The following is an 18572-nucleotide window of genomic DNA, read 5'->3' on the forward strand; positions in this document are numbered from 1 at the left end:
TTTCGCCTGCTTCTATAGAGCCCGCGATGCGCTGCCCTATAAGTCACAGCAACCACTGCCAACGTCCTGCCACACACACACCCCTCCTCCCAGACCCACACACACACCTACACACAAGCCAGCCAGTGTACTGTATCACATCATCACTAATGGCACTGACCGAGTCTACTACCGGACCGAAAGTTTAAAGGTGTTGTAGGCTAAATGACCATGCCAAGTTTCGGTTCCAACGGGTCATTGCTGTAGCCTACAGAAAATGTCATCTTGGTTGTCAAAAAGTTATAAGATAAAGGATTCACACACGGGTATAAATTACTGCTAAAGGACAATAGGACACACAAGCAAGTATAAATGAGTTAACAGTTGAGTGATCTACTTTATGAAATTACAGCCTGTTGTCCTCCCATTGGTGAAATCAAGGTCAATCGTGCTGCTTTCGTGTGTCCCATTTACCGTGTGCAGCGGAGGCAAAGTGTATAGACACATGCCACAGTCCTAGCTAGGATACTAAGATGTTGCAGTCTGTCTTAGGTTTTAAAAGCTTGACAATGAATAACCCAAAAACTAAATCTGCAACTAAACACCATGCAAAGGAGAAACATGTAGGCGTATTACAGCAATGTTTGAGCAGTAGCCTAGGCTGGCTACTCAACTACAATACATTTTGAGTGGCCATACAGCAATACTGCATTCAAACGAACTGCAAAAATCTCTGAAGCTGGAGACTCTTATCTCCCTCACTAACTTGAAGCGTCAGTTGGCAGAGTAGCTTACCGATCACTGCACCTGTACACAGCCATTCTGAAATTAGCCCACCCAACTACCTCATCCCCATATTGTTATTTATTTTGCTAATTTGCACCCCAGTATCTCTATTTGCACATCATCTTTTGCACATCTATCATTCCAGTGTTAATACGAAATTGTAACTATTTTGCACTATGGCCTATTTATTGCCTTACCTCCATAACTTACTACATTCGCACACACTGTATATATATTTTCTGTTTGTATTTTTGACTTTATGTTTTGTTTACCCCATATGTAACTCTGTGTTGTTGTTTTTATCGCACTGCTTTACTTTATCTTGGCCAGGTCACAGTTGTAAATGAGAACTTGTTCTCAACTGGCTTACCTGGTTAAATAAAGGTGAAATAAAAAAATAAAATAAAAAAGTGATCCATGCAGTGCAAAAAAATTAAAAACATGTTTTAAGTTTAAATGTTACAACAACCTAGCAACATTATTTTGTTATTTGGAGCTATTAAATACATTTTGGTTAGGGTCGCAGCATATTATACACATCTGCAAGGATAGCAGCAAAGGCTGGACAAATATAATTTATATCTCTTTTGTTTTAATATGTTAAAAATGCTATATACAGGATCCTATGTACAGTCGTGGCCAAAGATATTGGCACCCTTGCACTTTTTTCTAATAATGCACAATTTCTTCCAGAAAACTGTTGAAATCAAAAAATATTTTGGTATTCACAAATGTATGTCTTTGGTTTGCAGTTGAACAACACAAAAAAATCTGAATAATTTACTAAATGTTAGCTTATTCCACAAAGAAATCAGAAAATGGCCAGGCCAATATTATTGGCACCTTCTAGAAGTAGTTAGAAATAATTAGATTTCAAGCAGGTGATTCTCCTTTACTTTGGAATTGAACTCACCTATGGTGAGATCCTCAAAAAATTATACAGCTGCACCATCGAGAGCATCCTGACTGGTTGCATCACTGCCTGGTATGGCAACTGCTTGGCCTCCGACCGCAAGGCACTACAGAGGGTAGTCCGTACAGCCCAGTACATCACTGGGGCCAAGCTTCCTGCCATCCTGGACCTCTATACCAGGCGGTGTCAGAGGAAGTGTTATGATTTACCAGTATTAGAACCCAAATGCAGACAAGTACACCAAGCCAGAGAAGGTTTAACAGGTTTATTTAAAATGTTCAATAGTCCAGGTTTCCAATAATAGGGGAAGAGCAAGTCCAGGTTACAGGGAGGGTAACAGATCCAGGTCAGGGCAGGTGTGGTACCGTAATGTCCTAGTGTCCGTGGTGAGTCCAAAAGAGAGGTCCGGTAGTGGAGAGCAGGATGGTGGTGGCAGGAGTGAAGCGGAGGCAGGAGTCAGGTTCCAAATATCTGTGGCACAGGAGAAAAGTAAATAGAACAGGCCAAAACACAAAGAGCAAAAATAAACAGGTTGAATCGGCAGCGAGACTAACATGGTCATCTTGACTATGATCTGACGATGAGTGGTAAGTTTGACCGGGTCTTAAAGGCTGAGGTGATTATGGTGAATGAGCTGCAGCTGGAACCCTGACTCCCGCACACCAGACTTCACTCCTGCAATCAAGGACAGACAGAGGGGAGGGAGAGAGCAGAGAGAGAGCTACCTAGCAGCAGTAGGCCTAACAGTACCCCCTCTACGGACGCCACCTGGCGGCCGACGGGTTTATCGGGATGTAACCTATGAAACTCTCGGACCAGAGCAGGATCCACAATGAAGCTCCTGGGCACCCAGGAACGTTCCTCAGGACCATAACCCTCCCAATCCACCAGGTACTGGAAACCACGACCCGGCGGCGAACATCCAGAAGTCGCCGGACAGTGTAGACCGGACCCCACCCACGATCCTGGGCGGAGGAGGGGGACGAGAGGCGGGCACAGAGGGCTAACCGACACAGGCTTAATCTGGGAAACATGAAAGGTGGAATGAACCCGTAGGGAGGCAGGAAGCTGTAGCTTAACCGCGCAGGGGTTAACAATAGACAGTATCTTGAACGGTCCTATAAAACGAGGCGCCATCTTCTTAGACTCCACCTTCAATGGAAGGTCCCGTGACTTCAGCCATACCTCTTGACCAGGAGAGTAACCGGGAGCCTGGGACCGGTGACGGTTGGCTTGCCTCTGCATGTACGCCCGAGCTTCGGGACAGAGCTACCCTGGCCTTCCTCCAGACCTTGAAGCAGCGGCGCATGTGGGACTGCACCGAGGGTACCGCCAGTTCCCTCTCTTGAGAAGGGAACAGGGGAGGTTGATAACCCAGAGCACACAGAAAAGGAGACAAACCAGAGGAAGCGTTAGTCAAGGTGTTATGAGCATATTCCACCCAGGGGGAGCATGGAGCTCCATGACCCAGGGTTAGACCCTGTGACACAGCGAAGAGCGGTCTCCATCTCCTGGTTCGCTCTCTCGGCTTGCCCGTTGGTCTGGGGGTGATATCCAGAGGACAGGCTGGATGTAATGCCCAAAGCTTTACAGAAAGCTTTCCACACCTGGGAGACAAACTGGGGACCCCTGTCAGAGACAATATCCGTGGGTAGACCATGAGAGCGGAACACATGTTCAACCAAAATATCAGCCGTCTCTCTGGCAGTGGGCAGTTTAGGTAGGGCCAAAAAATGAGCGAACTTAGAAAAACGATCAATCACCGTAAGAATTACAGTCTTTCCAGACGAGGGGGAAGTCCAGTGACAAAATCCATAGCGATATGCGACCAGGGCCGGCTGGGTATAGGTAGAGGTCGTAGATGACCAGCGCTGGCCTGGGTGGAGTTCTTACTTCGTGCACATACCGTACAAGCAGCAATGAAGGCTCGAGTGTCCGCCTCCATCGTGGCCCACCAGAACTTCCGTCGCACAAAGTCAAGGGTCCGCGAAACTCCAGGGTGACAGGTAAGGGGAGACGAGTGAGCCCACTGAAGTACCTGGGAGCGAGCAGACTCAGGGACAAACATCCGGTTAGGAGGACCCCTCCCAGGGTCAGCTTGATGATGTTGAGCCTGTCTAACAATCCCCTCGATGTCACATGTGACGACCGCAATACTGCAGGTAGGAGGCAAAATGGGTTCAGGGTTACTACCAGTATCAACAGCCGAATGAACACGAGACAGGGCGTCAGGCTTGACGTTGCGTGACCCAGGACGGTAAGACAGAGAAAAATTGAATCTCCCAAAAATAGTGCCCACCTGGCTTGACGGGGGTTGAGCTGCTTCGCTGACTGGAGGTAAGCCAGATTCTTATGATCCGTCCAAACGATGAAGGGTTGTTCCGCCCCCTCCAACCAATGTCGCCACTCCTCGAGAGCCAGCTTAACGGCGAGCAGTTCACGATTGCCAACATCATAATTCCTCTCTGCCTGAGAAAGTTTCCTTGAGAGAAAAGCACAGGGATGCAGTTTGTTATCTTCAGGAGAACGCTGTGACAACACCGCACCTACCCCAGTGTCGGATGCATCCACCTCCACGACAAACTGGCGGTCGGGGTCCGGCTGCATCAGAATGGGAGCCGAGGCGAAGCGATGTTTCAGTTCTTCGAACGCTGATTCGGCCCCCTTCATTCCAAGCGAACGGTCGTGAGATGGAGGTGAGAGCGGTGAGTGGCGCCGCAATGCGGCTGTAGTCCTTGATGAACCTCCTATAGAAGTTCGCAAACCCCAAAAATCGTTGAAGTTGTTTTGCGGGTAGAGGGGGCTGGCCAGTCCGTGACAGCAGAGATCTTAGCTGGGTCCATCCGCAACTCCCCCTGAGCGATGATGTAACCCAAAAAAGAGGTCTCAGACACATGAAATTCACATTTCTCCATCTTCACAAACAGTTTGTTCTCCAACAACCTTTGCAACACCTGGCGCACATGCAGTTCATGTTCCTGGGAGGACTCTGAGAAAATCAAGATATCATCCAGATAGACAAAAACAAACCGATTCAACATGTCCCGAAGGACATCATTGACTAGTGCCTGAAAAACAGCAGGGGCATTAGACAACCCAAAAGGCATAACCAGATACTCAAAATGTCCCAAGGGTGTGTTGAAGGCAGTCTTCCATTCATCACCTTTTACGAATGCGCACCAGGTGATACGCATTTCGTAGATCCAGTTTCGTAAAGATGGTAGCACCATGAAGGAGGGGAAAAGCAGAATTAATCAAAGGCAGAGAATACTTGTTCTTAATGGTGATGTTGTTAAGTCCACGGTAATCAATACAGGGTCTGAGGGTCTTATCCTTCTTAGCAACAAAAAGAATCCCGCTCCTACAGGTGACGAGGAAGGACGCATAATACCTGCCGCCAAGGAGTCCCGAATGTAGTTCTCCATAGCCTCCGTCTCCGGCCGGGAGAGATTGTACAGGCGACTGCTGGGGAGCGGGGCTCCTGGCTGGAGGTCAATGGCACAGTCGTAAGGCCGGTGAGGAGGAAGAGAAGTAGCTCTGTGTTTGCAGAAAACGGATGCCAGGTCATGATACACGTCAGGAACATTAGAAAGATCCATGGACTCCAGTGGAGGTCGAGGCACAGTACTGGCAGGAGTCAGAGCAGAACACAAACAATTCACATGACAAAATGTGCTCCATGAAACAATTCTACCTGTCACCCAATCAATGTGTGGATTGTGTCTTATGAGCCAGGGGATACCAAGGACCAGAGGGGTCTGTGGGCAGTCGATAATATGGAATTGAATGTTCTCCTGATGATTTCCCGACACTCTAAGACAAACAGGAACAGTCTGATGGGTAATATGGGTCAACAATTGTCCATTCAGACCCTTAGCCTGCAGCGGACAGTCCATAGGAACAGTCTCCAAATCCATTTGTTGAGCCCACTCTCTATCCAAAAGCTTTCGTCTGCACCAGAGTCAATCAGCGCACTAACAGAGAGATTCTGGAACTGCCACTGGAGGGATGCCTGGAGCAGAATGCGGGGAGAAGAGGAAGAATCGCTGCTCGGCTCACCAAAACTTCTCCCATTAATGATGAGCCGGCCCTTTTCCCGGACGAACTGGGCAGGAAGGAACGAAATGACCAGCTTCTCCACAATACAGGCAGACCCGAGCCTGAATGCGACGTGCACGCTCCTCTGAGGACAACCGTGCACGACCCCCCTCCATGGCGTCGGGTTCAGTGCTCCTCGTATCGACTCGGGAAGACACGGCTTTCTCCGTAGGGGAAGATGCGGGGAGGAGTTTGTTGATGACAGACAGGTTGCTTGGAACTAACACTCCTCTCCCGGCGGCGCTCCCGAATCCGATTATCCAACCTGATGGTGAGTGAAATAAGATTATCCAGCGTAGGCGATTCATCATATGACACCAATTCATCTTTTAAAGTCTCAGACAAAGCATTGATGAACACTCCTTGTAATGCCTCGTCATTCCAACCACTCACTGCTGCTAAAGTCCGAAACTCCACTGCCATCTCCGCCACACTCGCGAGCCCCCTGCCGAAGAGAAAACAACCGTTTCGCAGCCTCCTTGCCTCGTACGGGGTGGTCAAAAACCTTCCTCATCTCAGTGGTGAAGGCAACGTAAGCGTTGCAAATGTCTGACTGACTCTCCCAGACCGCGGATCCCCAGGCACGAGCGGAACCGCTAGTAGAGTTGATAAGGTAGGCAATACGGGCTCTTTCTGAGGCGTAGGTGAGGGCTGTTGTTCAAACACTAACGAGCATTGAGTCAAAAAATCGCCACAGGTTCCCATGTTCCCGTCATAGCGCTCTGGAGCAGGAACAAAAGGCTCTCTGATCTGGGCTGAAGGGGTAGTAAGGGCAGACACTTGATTGGTGAGTAATTGAACCTGATTAAGCAGCACCTGACTGTCCTCAGCAATCGTCTTAAACAGGGTATCATGTTGGCCAAGTAAAATGCCCTGATTGGCTATGGCAGTCCAAATTTGAGTGCACTCTGGGGTGGTATCCAAGCTACTGTCTGCTGGGTTCATGATGGTCAGATCATACTGTTATGATTTACCAGTATTAGAACCCAAATGCAGACAAGTACACCAAGCCAGAGAAGGTTTAACAGGTTTATTTAAAATGTTCAATAGTCCAGGTTTCCAATAATAGGGGAAGAGCAAGTCCAGGTTACAGGGAGGGTAACAGATCCAGGTCAGGGCAGGTGTGGTACCGAATGTCCTAGTGTCCGTGGTGAGTCCAAAAGAGAGGTCCGGTAGTGGAGAGCAGGATGGTGGTGGCAGGAGTGAAGCGGAGGCAGGAGTCAGGTTCCAAATATCTGTGGCACAGGAGAAAAAGTAAATAGAACAGGCCAAAACACAAAGAGCAAAAATAAACAGGTTGAATCGGCAGCGAGACTAACATGGTCATCTTGACTATGATCTGACGATGAGTGGTAAGTTTGACCGGGTCTTAAAGGCTGAGGTGATTATGGTGAATGAGCTGCAGCTGGAACCCTGACTCCCGCACACCAGACTTCACTCCTGCAATCAAGGACAGACAGAGGGGAGGGAGAGAGCAGAGAGAGAGCTACCTAGCAGCAGTAGGCCTAACAGGAAGGCCCTCAAAATTGTCAAAGACTCCAGCCACCCTAGTCATAGACTGTTCTCTCTGCTACCGCACGGCAAGCGGTACTAATCAGGCTACCCGGTATATTTGCACTGCCCCCCACCCCCACCCCCCACCCCATCTTTTTACGCTGCTGCTACTCTGTTAATTATTTATGCATAGTCACTTTAACTCTACCCACATGTACATATTACTTCAACTACCTCAACTAGCCGGGGCCCCCGCACATTGACTCTGCACCGGTACCCCCCTGTATATATAGCCTCCCTACTGTTATTTTATTTTACTTCTGCTCTTTTTTTCTCAACACTTTTTTGTTGTTGTTTTATTTTACTTGTTTTATTAAAAATAAATGCACTGTTGGTTAAGGGCTGTAAGTAAGCATTTCACTGTAATGTCTGCACCTGTTGTATTTGGCGCATGTGGCCAATAAAATTTGATTTGATTTGATTTTATTTGAGGTGCCGGCAATATAAAAATCACTCGTGTGTGTACCACAATGAGCATGTAGAAAATAAAGAAAACCAGAGAATTATCTGAGGAGGTCAGACACAAGATTGTAGCCAAGCATGAACAATCTCAAGGCTACAAGTCCATCTCCAGAGACCTTGATGTTCCCATTTCCACCGTAAGTAATGTTATCAAGGCCCATGCCACTGTAGCCAACTACCCTGGACGTGGCCGCAAGAGAAAACTTGACGGAAGATTGCAGCGAAGGATTGTTTGAATGGTGGAGAAAGCACCTCAATCAACTGCCACACAGATTCAAGCTGACCTTCAGACACAAGGTACGACAGTTTCAACTCGCACCATCTGTCGCCAACTCAATGAAAGGGGGTTATATGGTAGGAGACCCAGGAGGACCCCACTGTTGAGTGGGAGACATAATAAAGCCAGACTGCAATTTGCCAAAACACACCTGAACATGCCAAAATCCTTCTGGGAGAATGTCCTGTGGACAGATGAGACCATATTAGAGCTTTTTGGTAAAGCACACAATCTCTATGTTTACAGAAAACAAAATGAAGCCTTCAAAGAAAATAACACCTTCCCTACAGTGAAACATGGATGAGGTTCAGTGATGTTTTGGGGTTGCTTTGCTGCCTCTGGCACTGGGTGACTTGAACATGTGCATGATATTATGAAATCAGGAGAATAACAAGGCATTTTAGTGTGTCATGTCAGACCCAATTTCAGAAAGCTGGGTCTCTGTTGAAGGTCATGGGTCTTCAAGCAGGACAATGACCCCAAAGATACTTCAAAAAGCACCCAGGAATGGTTCAAGATAAAACGCTGGACTGTTCTGAAGTGGCCAGCAATGAGTCCAGATCTAAATCCCATTGAAAACATGTGGAGAGATCTAGGCACCTTTCAAATCTGGGAGAACTGGAGCAGTTTGCACAAGAAGAATGGGCCAAACTGCCAGTACAGAGGTGCAGGAAGCTAATTGATGGCTATAGGAAGCTAAGCGCTTGGTTGCAGTTATTTTGACCTAGTTTAGGGTGTCAATAATTTTGTCAATGCCATTTCTGTTGATTTTCTGATTTAAATGGATATATTACGTTCTGTAAAAAAAAAAAAAAGGTTCTGTAATATTAACAGTGAAATAAAGAATTGTGGAAACCAAATACTTTGGTCAATTTCAACTTATTTTTTATGGAAAATTGTGAGTTACTTGAAAAAAGTGCAAGGGTGCCAATATTTTTCGCCACGATGGTACATAAATGGACATTATAAAGGGACATATTTTTTGCGAGTTGGGTCACAGTTGTATGCACATTTTTTTAATAGGGTATATCTGGCCCACAAACTCGTTGTGTTTTTTCAATATGGCCCTTGCGCTGATTGAGTTTGACACCCCTGTTTTAGACCTTGTAGGTGTTTCATTATAGTTTCAAGTTTATATGCCAAGTTGCAATTAATACATTGGAAATCTTACTTTGCATTATTATCCACTGTACCTCACACCTGACCCTAATCCTTCCTTTTCCACCTGTAGATGCGTAACACCAGGATCGACCTGTTGGAGGAGGAGCTACGGCTGCTCAAAGGGGACATTGAGGACCACAACGCTAAGAACAGTTCTCTGGAGGAGGCATTAGCTCGCTACCAGCTGGAGCTGTCCCAGTCGCAGGAGCAGCTCCTGTCTGTGGAGGAGGTGAAGAGGAGCACGGCCCTGCAGTGCAGCGCCACCCAGGAATCCCTGGCCTCCACCCACGGCCAACTGAAGGAGCTGCAGGAGCAGGTGGCCCGCTTCACCTCCCTCATCGAGGAGGAGAAGAGGAAGAGGAGGATGGCGGATGAGCGCTATGGGGAGCAGCAGGATGAGCACGAGCAGGTGCTGAGGAGTAGGCAGAAGGAGTTGGAGGAGGCCAACTGGGCAAAGATGGAGGTAGAGAAGAGCGTGGGGGACCGGGAGAGGGAGGCAGAGAGGTTAAGGAAGCAGCTGGAGGAGGAGGTGCGACACTGCAAGGAGCTGGAGCAGGAGTTGTCTAAGGTAAAGAGACAGTGCAGTGTGGAGATCAGTAACCTAAAGCTCAGCTACGAGTCCCAGATCACCATCTGCAGGACGAACATCCAGCACCTGTCAGCCCAGAGGGAGGAGGTGGACCAGGGCATCAGGTTGCAGTGTGACCGGCTAGAGGCTGATAGGAGGGACCAGGAGGACCAGCTCAGGAGGCTGAAGGTGTCTCTGAGTCAGGCCGAGGAGCAGAGGAAGACGGCGGAGGAGGAGGCCCATTCTCAGAGGTCTGTGGTCACAGAGGAGGCGCGGAGGAGAAGGGAACTGGAGGCGCAGGTGGAGATATTAGTCAGGCAGAAAGGGGAGGACAGTAGTCAGTATAGAGAGGAGGTGTCAGAGCTCACCAAGGCCCTGAAGGAGAGTAGCGGACAGCTGGTCCTCCTCACACACAGCCTGGAGGAGGAGCAGAGGAGGAGGAGAGCCTTGGAGGAGGAGAGGACCAGGATAGAGCTGCTCCTGGGGGAGATTCAGGGCAAGCAGACCCCCCCCTCCCAGGCCGTGACCCGGCTGAGTGAGGTGGAGGAGGAGCTGGTTAGTATGTGTACAGAGTTTAAGAAGGTGAGCAGTGAGAAGAACAAGGCAGAGCAGAGTGTAGCCAGGTTACAAGGACGCGTCAAGGAGCTGCAGGCTACTCTTGATAGGCTAGATGGGGAGGTGGAGGCTTTGAGGAGAACCAGCCAGGAGGAGGTGATCAAGAGAAGGCACGTGGAGACAGAGCTCCAGAAAACCACCCACACCATGCGGGAGTACACCAGCACCATCACCACCCTGCGTCGCAGTCAGGAGGAGGCCCAAACCGTGGGGAGGAGGGGCGAGGAGGAGCACAGGAAACTCCAGGAGGAGCTAGAGAGGAGGTTGAAGGAGTTCAAAGCCTCCACGGAGCGTCTGGCGTCTCTGAGCTCCGAGTTGAAGTCACTCCAACAGCATCTCCTCCAGGAGCAGGCTAAGGTCCGCGAGGCTAATCTCCGCAATGAAACACTCTACAAGACCATCGAGGAGAAGAGCCGAGTGATCAACGAGAGCTCGGTAGAACTTGAGCGTCTCCAGACCCTGACCCAGACCCTGACCAAAGAGCGACTGCGGCTCGAGGAGGAGTTGAGGGGGGTGAAACATGAGAGGGAGGAGCTGCTGAGGACCAGACAGGGGGCTGATGACGAGCTGGTGGCCCAGATCACTGGCCTGGAGCTGCAGCTGAAGAGCAGCTCGAAAAGTAGCCTGGATACCCAGAGCCTGGTGGCAGAGCTCAGGATGGAGATAGAGCAACTCCAGAGTCAGGCCTTTGAGGTACTTGTCTTGAACCTTAGAGGTTAATGTCGGACTGTTTTGTGTTTCTCCAAATCAGACTATACTGATTTAGTTAGTTGGTGCAATAGCTTTAGCTAGCTGCAGACAATGGTTTCTATTGCATGCTGGCAAACCTCATGTAGATGCCTGCCTTTGCTTGTTTATTGTGAAACACATCCAAGGCATGCATCCTTGTATGTGTTGAGATTTGCATTTTCAATCGAAAGATTTAAGAAAGAAAACTCATGCAAACGCAATCTGTGCATCCTATATGCTTGCCCTCACCAAACTGCTGTCACACACCCCTGCCCACAACTAGATACTTCCTCTGTTGATTTACCAATCATCATGCTTTTTTGCCTTTGCTTGTTTTGTCTACAATGATCCACAGTGTCTACATCATCACTGGTCTTGTCCTCTGGTCTTAATTTAGTCTCTGTCATAGTAGTTGTGTGTATTGTCGTGTTCATGTCTTTAGTAATATTAGTAGATAGATTTTCCTTTGTCTCGTAAACTAGTAGTCAGGCCTAGTCTACAGTATCTGTCTATTTCCTTTGAATGTACAGGAAACCAATTGCACTCTTTATATCTGTATGAATTGTTTCCATGTTGGGGAATTCTGTTAATCTATTCCTTTACTCATATCATTTTAATTGACCAATGATAATTGCTCATTGTCAATGTGTGGGTAAGTTATTGGAACTGTGTTTTGTTTTTCAATAACAGAGCATGCTGTCACAAGATCTTATTGTAAATGCCAAATCACAGAATACTGTGACATTTTTAAAGAAAATAATTAATTATTATTCTAAAACGAATCACTCAACTAATATATATATATTTTGCAGGTGAACGTTTATTGTCATGAGTCTTGTCCTGGAGGCAGAACTGAGTGATTTCCGCTTAGATAGGCCAGCTGCAAAATCAAAATGGACTATATTGTAAACATTTATGAAAACAAAAATGTGCTTAGGGGAACCGTTAGGCATTCGGGTTAGCAGTGTGGTTAAGGTTAGGGTTAAGGTTAGGTTTAAAATCAGATTTTATGACTTTGTGCCAGTTAGTGACCACTCTGCAGAGCTGCCTCAAGAACAAGATTCATGATGAAAACGCTAACCTGCTAATATTTTGCCCCTTCGTCTGTCTATCTGTCTATCTCTCATCCACCCCTCTGTCCCTCTCCCTCCTTCTCTTCCTCTCTCTCTCCCTCGACCCTTCTCCCCCCCATCTCTCCCCATCCAGACATCCTGTCTGATTCAGTCCACCCAGACCCAGTACAACGAGATGGTGATGGAGAGAGATGCTCTGCTGTTGAAGCTTAAGCAGACAAATCAGGACAGAGTTCGCTCCCAGAAGCTAGAGGAAGAGCTGAACCACATCAAAGTCTCTCTTGAGTCCGAGTTACGCATCAAAATGCGTCTGCAGGAGGATAACAAGAAGGTGTTTATTGTTGATTTCACTTTGCTGTCTAGAGGCAATCTTATATATGTATTTTAAATTTGATTCATTAATCCATTCCTTCATTTATCCATCCATCCATCCATTGATCCATTAATTAATTCATGTATTATTCATCCATCAATTCATCCATTCATTCATCCATTCAGGTCAAGAAGGACATCCTGTACTGGAAGGGCCAGTACGAGTCCAAGGAGGGCGTGGTGAGGCAGTTTAACTCAGAGAAGGAGAAGCTGGAGCAGGAGAGGGGCTCTCTGAAGACTGAGATAGAGCGGTTGATGAGAAAGCTGAGGGAGGTGGAGGAGCGTTATAAGAGCAGGCTGCTGATCACCCAGACCCAGCTCTCTGATCTCACCTCCATCAGAGACTCCCTGGAGGCAGAGTTGAGGAAACTCAGGGAGCAGCCCTACGCCTTCGCCAAACACACCCAGATGGACGAGAGCGGAAAGAAAGACCTGGACCCTGCCACGCTGGTCTTTGATGGCGTCCGCAAAATGGTGACGGCCAAGCAGCTGCTGGACTGTGGGGTCATCAACAAGGTGACTTACGGACAGCTCCTGAAGGGTCAGAAGACCGTCCGTGAGGTGTCTGTGGACATCAAACTCAATCTAAAGGGGACTGGGGTTATCTCTGGTGTGGCTGTGGGCCCTCAAGGTAAAATGTCCCTCACAGAGGCCAAGAGAAACAATATCCTCTCTGAAGTCAGCGCCACCTTGCTGCTAGAGGCCCAAGCTGCCACAGGCCACATAGTGGATCCCAGAACCAATGAGAAGATGACAGTGCAGGAGGCATGTAGGAGAGGAGTGGTATATGAGGAGGACAGAGAGAGGCTGCTGATTGCGGAGGCTGCCTGTCTGGGGTACCGCGACCCCAACACCACCAAGCCCCTGTCAGTAGGCCAGGCTATGAGGAAGGGCCTGATTGATAGAGACACAGCTCTACGGATGCTCCAGGCACAAGAATCAGTAGGGGGAATCATAGACCCTGTCCTCAGTGTCTTCCTCCCTAAAGACGCAGCCATGGACCGGGACCTGATCGACGAGGATCTGTACCGGGCCTTGAAACAACAACCTGAGTGTTACTTGGACCCAGACACCCAGATGGGAGCCAGCTACATCTCCCTGAAGAGGAGATGCAAGGCCGAACTCACCACAGGTCTCCTGATCCTCCCCGCCCCAGAGAAGGCCATGACAGTGAAGGGTCTCAGGGGAGAGGTGTCTGTCACGGACCTGATGGATGCTAACCTCTTGGAGAAATCTGACATGGACCAACTGAAGGAAGGCAAACTGACCAGCCAGGATATCGAGGACCGGCTGAGGTCGTACCTCCGTGGCTCCACCTGCATTGCGGGGGTCTACCACGAGGCCAACAACAAGACCTTGTCCATCTACCAGGCCATGAAGGAAGGGTTACTGAAGCCCAGCACCACCCTGGAGCTCCTCAAAGCCCAGGCCGCCTCCGGATTCATGATCGACCCCGTCAACAACCTCTGTCTGACCGTGGCCAATGCCTACAAGAGGGGCCTGGCTGGGCCGGAGTTCAAAGACAAACTGTTGTCTGCAGAGAGGGCCGTCACCGGGTACAAAGACCCAGGCACGGACAAGATCATCTCCCTGTTCCAGGCCATAGAGAAGGGGCTGATCGAGAAGGGACATGGGATCCGTCTACTGGAGGCTCAGATCGCCAACGGGGGCATCATCGACCCCAGACACAGCCACCGCATCGAGGTGGTGACTGCCTATAAGAAGGGCTACTTCAGCAAGGAAATGAACCAGATCCTGAAAGACGAAGGGGACGACTCCAAGGGCTTCTTCGATCCCAACAACCAGGACAACCTGACTTACCTCCAGCTAAAGAAACGCTGCATCATAGACCAGAAGACTGGCCTGGTTCTCCTCTCCGTCAAGAAGAAGAAGGAGCCGCCTCAGCCCACCACCCAGAAGATCACTCTAAGGAAGAGGAGTGTGATGATTGTAGACCCAGACACCAATAAGGAGATGTTGGTGAAGGAAGCGTACGACAAGGGGCTCATCGACTACGAGACGTTCCTGGAGCTGTCACAGCAAGAGTGTGAGTGGGACGAGATCACTATCACCACCCAGGATGGATCCACGCCATTGGTCATCATCGACAGAAAGACGGGGATCCAGTATGACATCAGAGAGCTGCTGGAGAAGAGGGTGATCGACCAATCATTGTACGACCAGTACAGATCGCAGATGATTACTCTCACGCAGTTTGCTGACATCATCACTAGCAAGACCAAAACAAACAGATCCTCTGCCTCGTCTTCCTCCTCCTCATCATCAACATCATCATCCAAAGCCAGAGCATCATCAGCAGCAACATCAGCAGAAGCATCCTCATCCTCCCTGTCTTCATCAACCACCTACTCGCAACTGATCACTTCAACATCATCTACTTCCATCATTGGCAGCTCTACCATTGGACGCTCCTCTATTGGAAACTCCATTGGTGGCTGCTCCACCATCACCAGATCCACCACTAGCAGCTCCTCTACCCAGCCCGACGGCCCTTCCTCTCCCAGCTCCCTGAAGCATATCGGCAGTATCTCTGTCTCCCTGGCTGGCCCTGCTGAAGCTGTGGTCATGGATGGGGACCAGAGCCCTGTGGGCGCCATCTTTGACATGGAGGCCCTGGAGAAGATCTCCATCTCCGAGGCTCAAAAACGTGGGCTGGTGGACAGCATTTCTGCCCAGAGACTACTGGAGGCCCAGGCTTGCACCGGAGGCATTGTAAACCCTTCCGATGGCCGGCGCCTGTCCACCCAGGAGGCCTCCCGTCAGGGGATCATCGAGAACGACATGGCTACCAGGCTGAAGCCCGCCCAGAAGGCCTACATCGGGTTTGAAGACATCAAATGTAAACGCAAGATGTCCGCTGCTGAGGCCATGAGGGAGAATTGGCTTCCCTATGAGGCGGGCCACCGCTTCCTGGAGTTCCAGTTTGTTACCGGAGGCCTGTACGACCCAGAGCTGGGCTGCAGGAGGACCATCGAGGAAGCTCTCAAAGAGGGCTGGCTGGATGGAAGAGGGGCCCAGAAGCTCCAGGACATGAGGCACCATGCCAAGAACCTGACCTGCCCCAAGACCAAGCTGAAGATCTCTTATAAAGAAGCGATGGATAACTGCTTGGTGGAGGAGAATACAGGAGTCAAGATGCTGCAGGCTGCCTCTGCCTCCTCCAGAGGGATCAGTAGTCTGTGCAACTTCTCCGCTCCTGGGTCCACCTCGGGCCCCAGGACCGGGTCGAGGGCGGGCTCTCGGAGAGGCAGCGTGGACCTGGGGTCATCTGGCTCCTCCAAGTGATACAGCATTGTCAGCAGCACCAACTACAGCCGCACCTCATTCAGTTCCAGCTCTATGTCATAGGGTGATGGAGAAGAGTGGAAAAAAGGGAAAACTATTAATTACTTACTTTTCGTTTTTTTTTTACATATTACCTTTTGCTTTACTTATGTAAGGAAAACCTGCTTATTGGCCAGTTAGAAATGTGTCTGTCCTAAATAAAGAGGTCCCATCAAATGTTGTATGTTCTGTTTAAAGTGGCAGAAGACTGAAAAACAATGAAACAAACTGGGGTGTTTGAATGGAAGAAAAATCTAACTTTATGTAAATTGTCTTTGTTCTCTCAGACAGCATGATCCAACCACTTTGTTGACAGACTATATTTTTCCAAACTCTTGTACTACAGTATAAATTGATAATTTTGATGACAATAATGTAACACAAATAACATAAATGTATAAAAAGTTGGATGGGAGAGGGTTAGTGTCTTATGTGTGTTTTGGGGAACATTAATAGGTGTTGTGTTTACGGAAGTACAGTAGTGTTTCTTGCATGGGATGTGAGGAGGTGTCATAATAAAATTGCTTAGTGTTTATACTGTTAGTGTAATATGGGGCTGTCTTATTTTAACACAATGTAACTATTTTTCTATTTCTCAAAGTAAAATAATACGTTACATCCTTGCACTTTGGTTTCTGTGTGAAATAGCGTAAATATGGTCAGTAAAATGATGTGATGATTTTGGTACGAATACATACAAAATACCACAATAAGCCTAAAATAGGCCAGTGTCCATAGAGCATTGAGACATGTATTCATAGTCATAAGTATTGTGTGAAATAAACACAGAAATCATCAATTATCATTTAGAATGTGCGAGATGGCCCTCACATTTACATTTTACATTTTAGTCATTTAGCAGACGCTCTTATCCAGAGCGACTTACAGCTAGTGAGTGCATACATTTTCATACTGGCCCCCCGTGGGAAACGAACCCACAACCCTGGCGTTGCAAGCGCCATGCTCTACCAACTGAGCTACAGGGGACAAAAACCTAATCTGCAGGTCAGAGAGAACGGTTTCTATATCTGGTTTAGAGAATATAACTACATAACATAGTCAAATCATAAATCGTTTATTCTCCCAATGTTCAACTATACAAGTCAGCCAAACGATACTGAACAAAAATATAAACGCAACATGCAACAATTTTAAAGATTTTACTGAGTTACAGTTCATATAAGGAAATCAGTCAATTGAAATAAATTCAGTAGGCACTAATTTATGGATTTCACATGACTGGGAATACAGATATTCATCTGTTGGTCACAGATACCTTAAAAAAAAGAGTTAGGGGCGTGGATCAGAAAACCAATCAGTATCTGGTGTGACCACCATTTGCCTCATGCAGCGCGACACATCTCCCTCACATAGAGTTGATCAGGCTGTTGATTGTGGCCTGTGGAATGTTGTCCCACTCCTCTTCAATGGCTTTAGGATGTTTGTGGATATTGGCGGGAACTGGAACACGCTGTCGTACACGTCGATCCAGAGCATCCCAAACCTGCTCAATGGGTGACATGTCTGGTGAGTATGCAGGCCATGAAAGGACTGGGACAGTTTCAGCTTCCAGGATTTGTGTACAGATCCTTGCGACATGGGGCCGTGCATTATCATGCTGAAATATGAGGTGATGGCTGCTGGTGAATGGCGCAACAATGGTCCTCAGGATCTCGTCACTGTATCTCAGTGCATTCAAATTGCTATCGATAAAATGCAATTGTGTTCGTTGTCCATAGCTTATGCCTGCCCATACCATAACCCCACCACCACCATGGGGCACTCTGTTCACAACGGTCAAATAAGCAAACCGCTCGCCCACACAACACCATACACGTGGTCTGCGGTTGTGAGGCCGGTTGAACGTACTGCCAAATTCTCTAAAACAACGTTGGAGGCGGCTTCAATTCTCTGGCAACAGCTCTGGTGGACATTCCTGCAGTCAGCATGCCAATTGCACGCTCCCTCAAAACTTGAGACATCTGTGGCCTTGTATTGTGTGACAAAACTGCATATTTTAGAGTGGCCTTTTATTGTCCCTAGCACCAGGTGCACCTACAGTACCAGTCAAAAGTTTGGACACGCCTACTCATTCAAGGGTTTTTCTTTATTTTTACAATTTTCTACATTGTATAATAATAGTGAAGACATCAACACTATGAAATAACACATATGGAATCATGTAGTAACCAGAAAAGTGTTAAACAAACCTAAATATATTTTCAAAGTAGCCACCCTTTACCTTGATGACAGCTTTGCACACTCTTGGCATTCTCTCAACCAGCTTCATGAGGTAGTCACCTGGAATGCATTTCAATTAACAGGTGTGCCTTGTTAAAAGTTATTTTGTGGAATTTCTTTCCCTCTTAATGCATTTGAGCCAATCAGTTGTGTTGTGACAAGGTAGGGGTGGTATACAGAAGATAGCCCTATTTGGTAAAAGACCAAGTCCATATTATGGCAAGAACAGCTCAAATAAGCAAAGAGAAATGACAGTCCATCATTACTTCAAGACATGAAGGTCAGTCAATCTGTAAAATTTTAAGAACTTTGAAAGTTTCTTCAAGTGCAGTCGCAAAAACCATCATGCGCTATGATGAAACTGGCTCTCATGAAGACCGCCACAGGAAAGGAAGACCC

General features: G+C 48.0%; 1 protein-coding gene across 1 annotated transcript in view; it reads left to right on the forward strand.

Moving 5' to 3' along the window:
• The window catches only part of LOC121540482 (desmoplakin-like), a 47672-nt gene extending 31116 nt beyond the window's left edge, over positions 1-16556 (forward strand). The window contains exons 22-24 of the mRNA XM_041849386.2: positions 9301-11106; positions 12349-12546; positions 12714-16556. Coding sequence (XP_041705320.2) covers positions 9301-11106; positions 12349-12546; positions 12714-15893 — 5184 coding nt within the window. The 3' untranslated portion in view covers positions 15894-16556. The remainder of the gene's footprint in view (positions 1-9300; positions 11107-12348; positions 12547-12713) is intronic.
• Positions 16557-18572: the final 2016 nt, after the last annotated feature.

The sequence above is a fragment of the Coregonus clupeaformis genome, chromosome 26 (genome assembly GCF_020615455.1).
Source record: "Coregonus clupeaformis isolate EN_2021a chromosome 26, ASM2061545v1, whole genome shotgun sequence".
Lineage (NCBI taxonomy): Eukaryota > Metazoa > Chordata > Actinopteri > Salmoniformes > Salmonidae > Coregonus > Coregonus clupeaformis.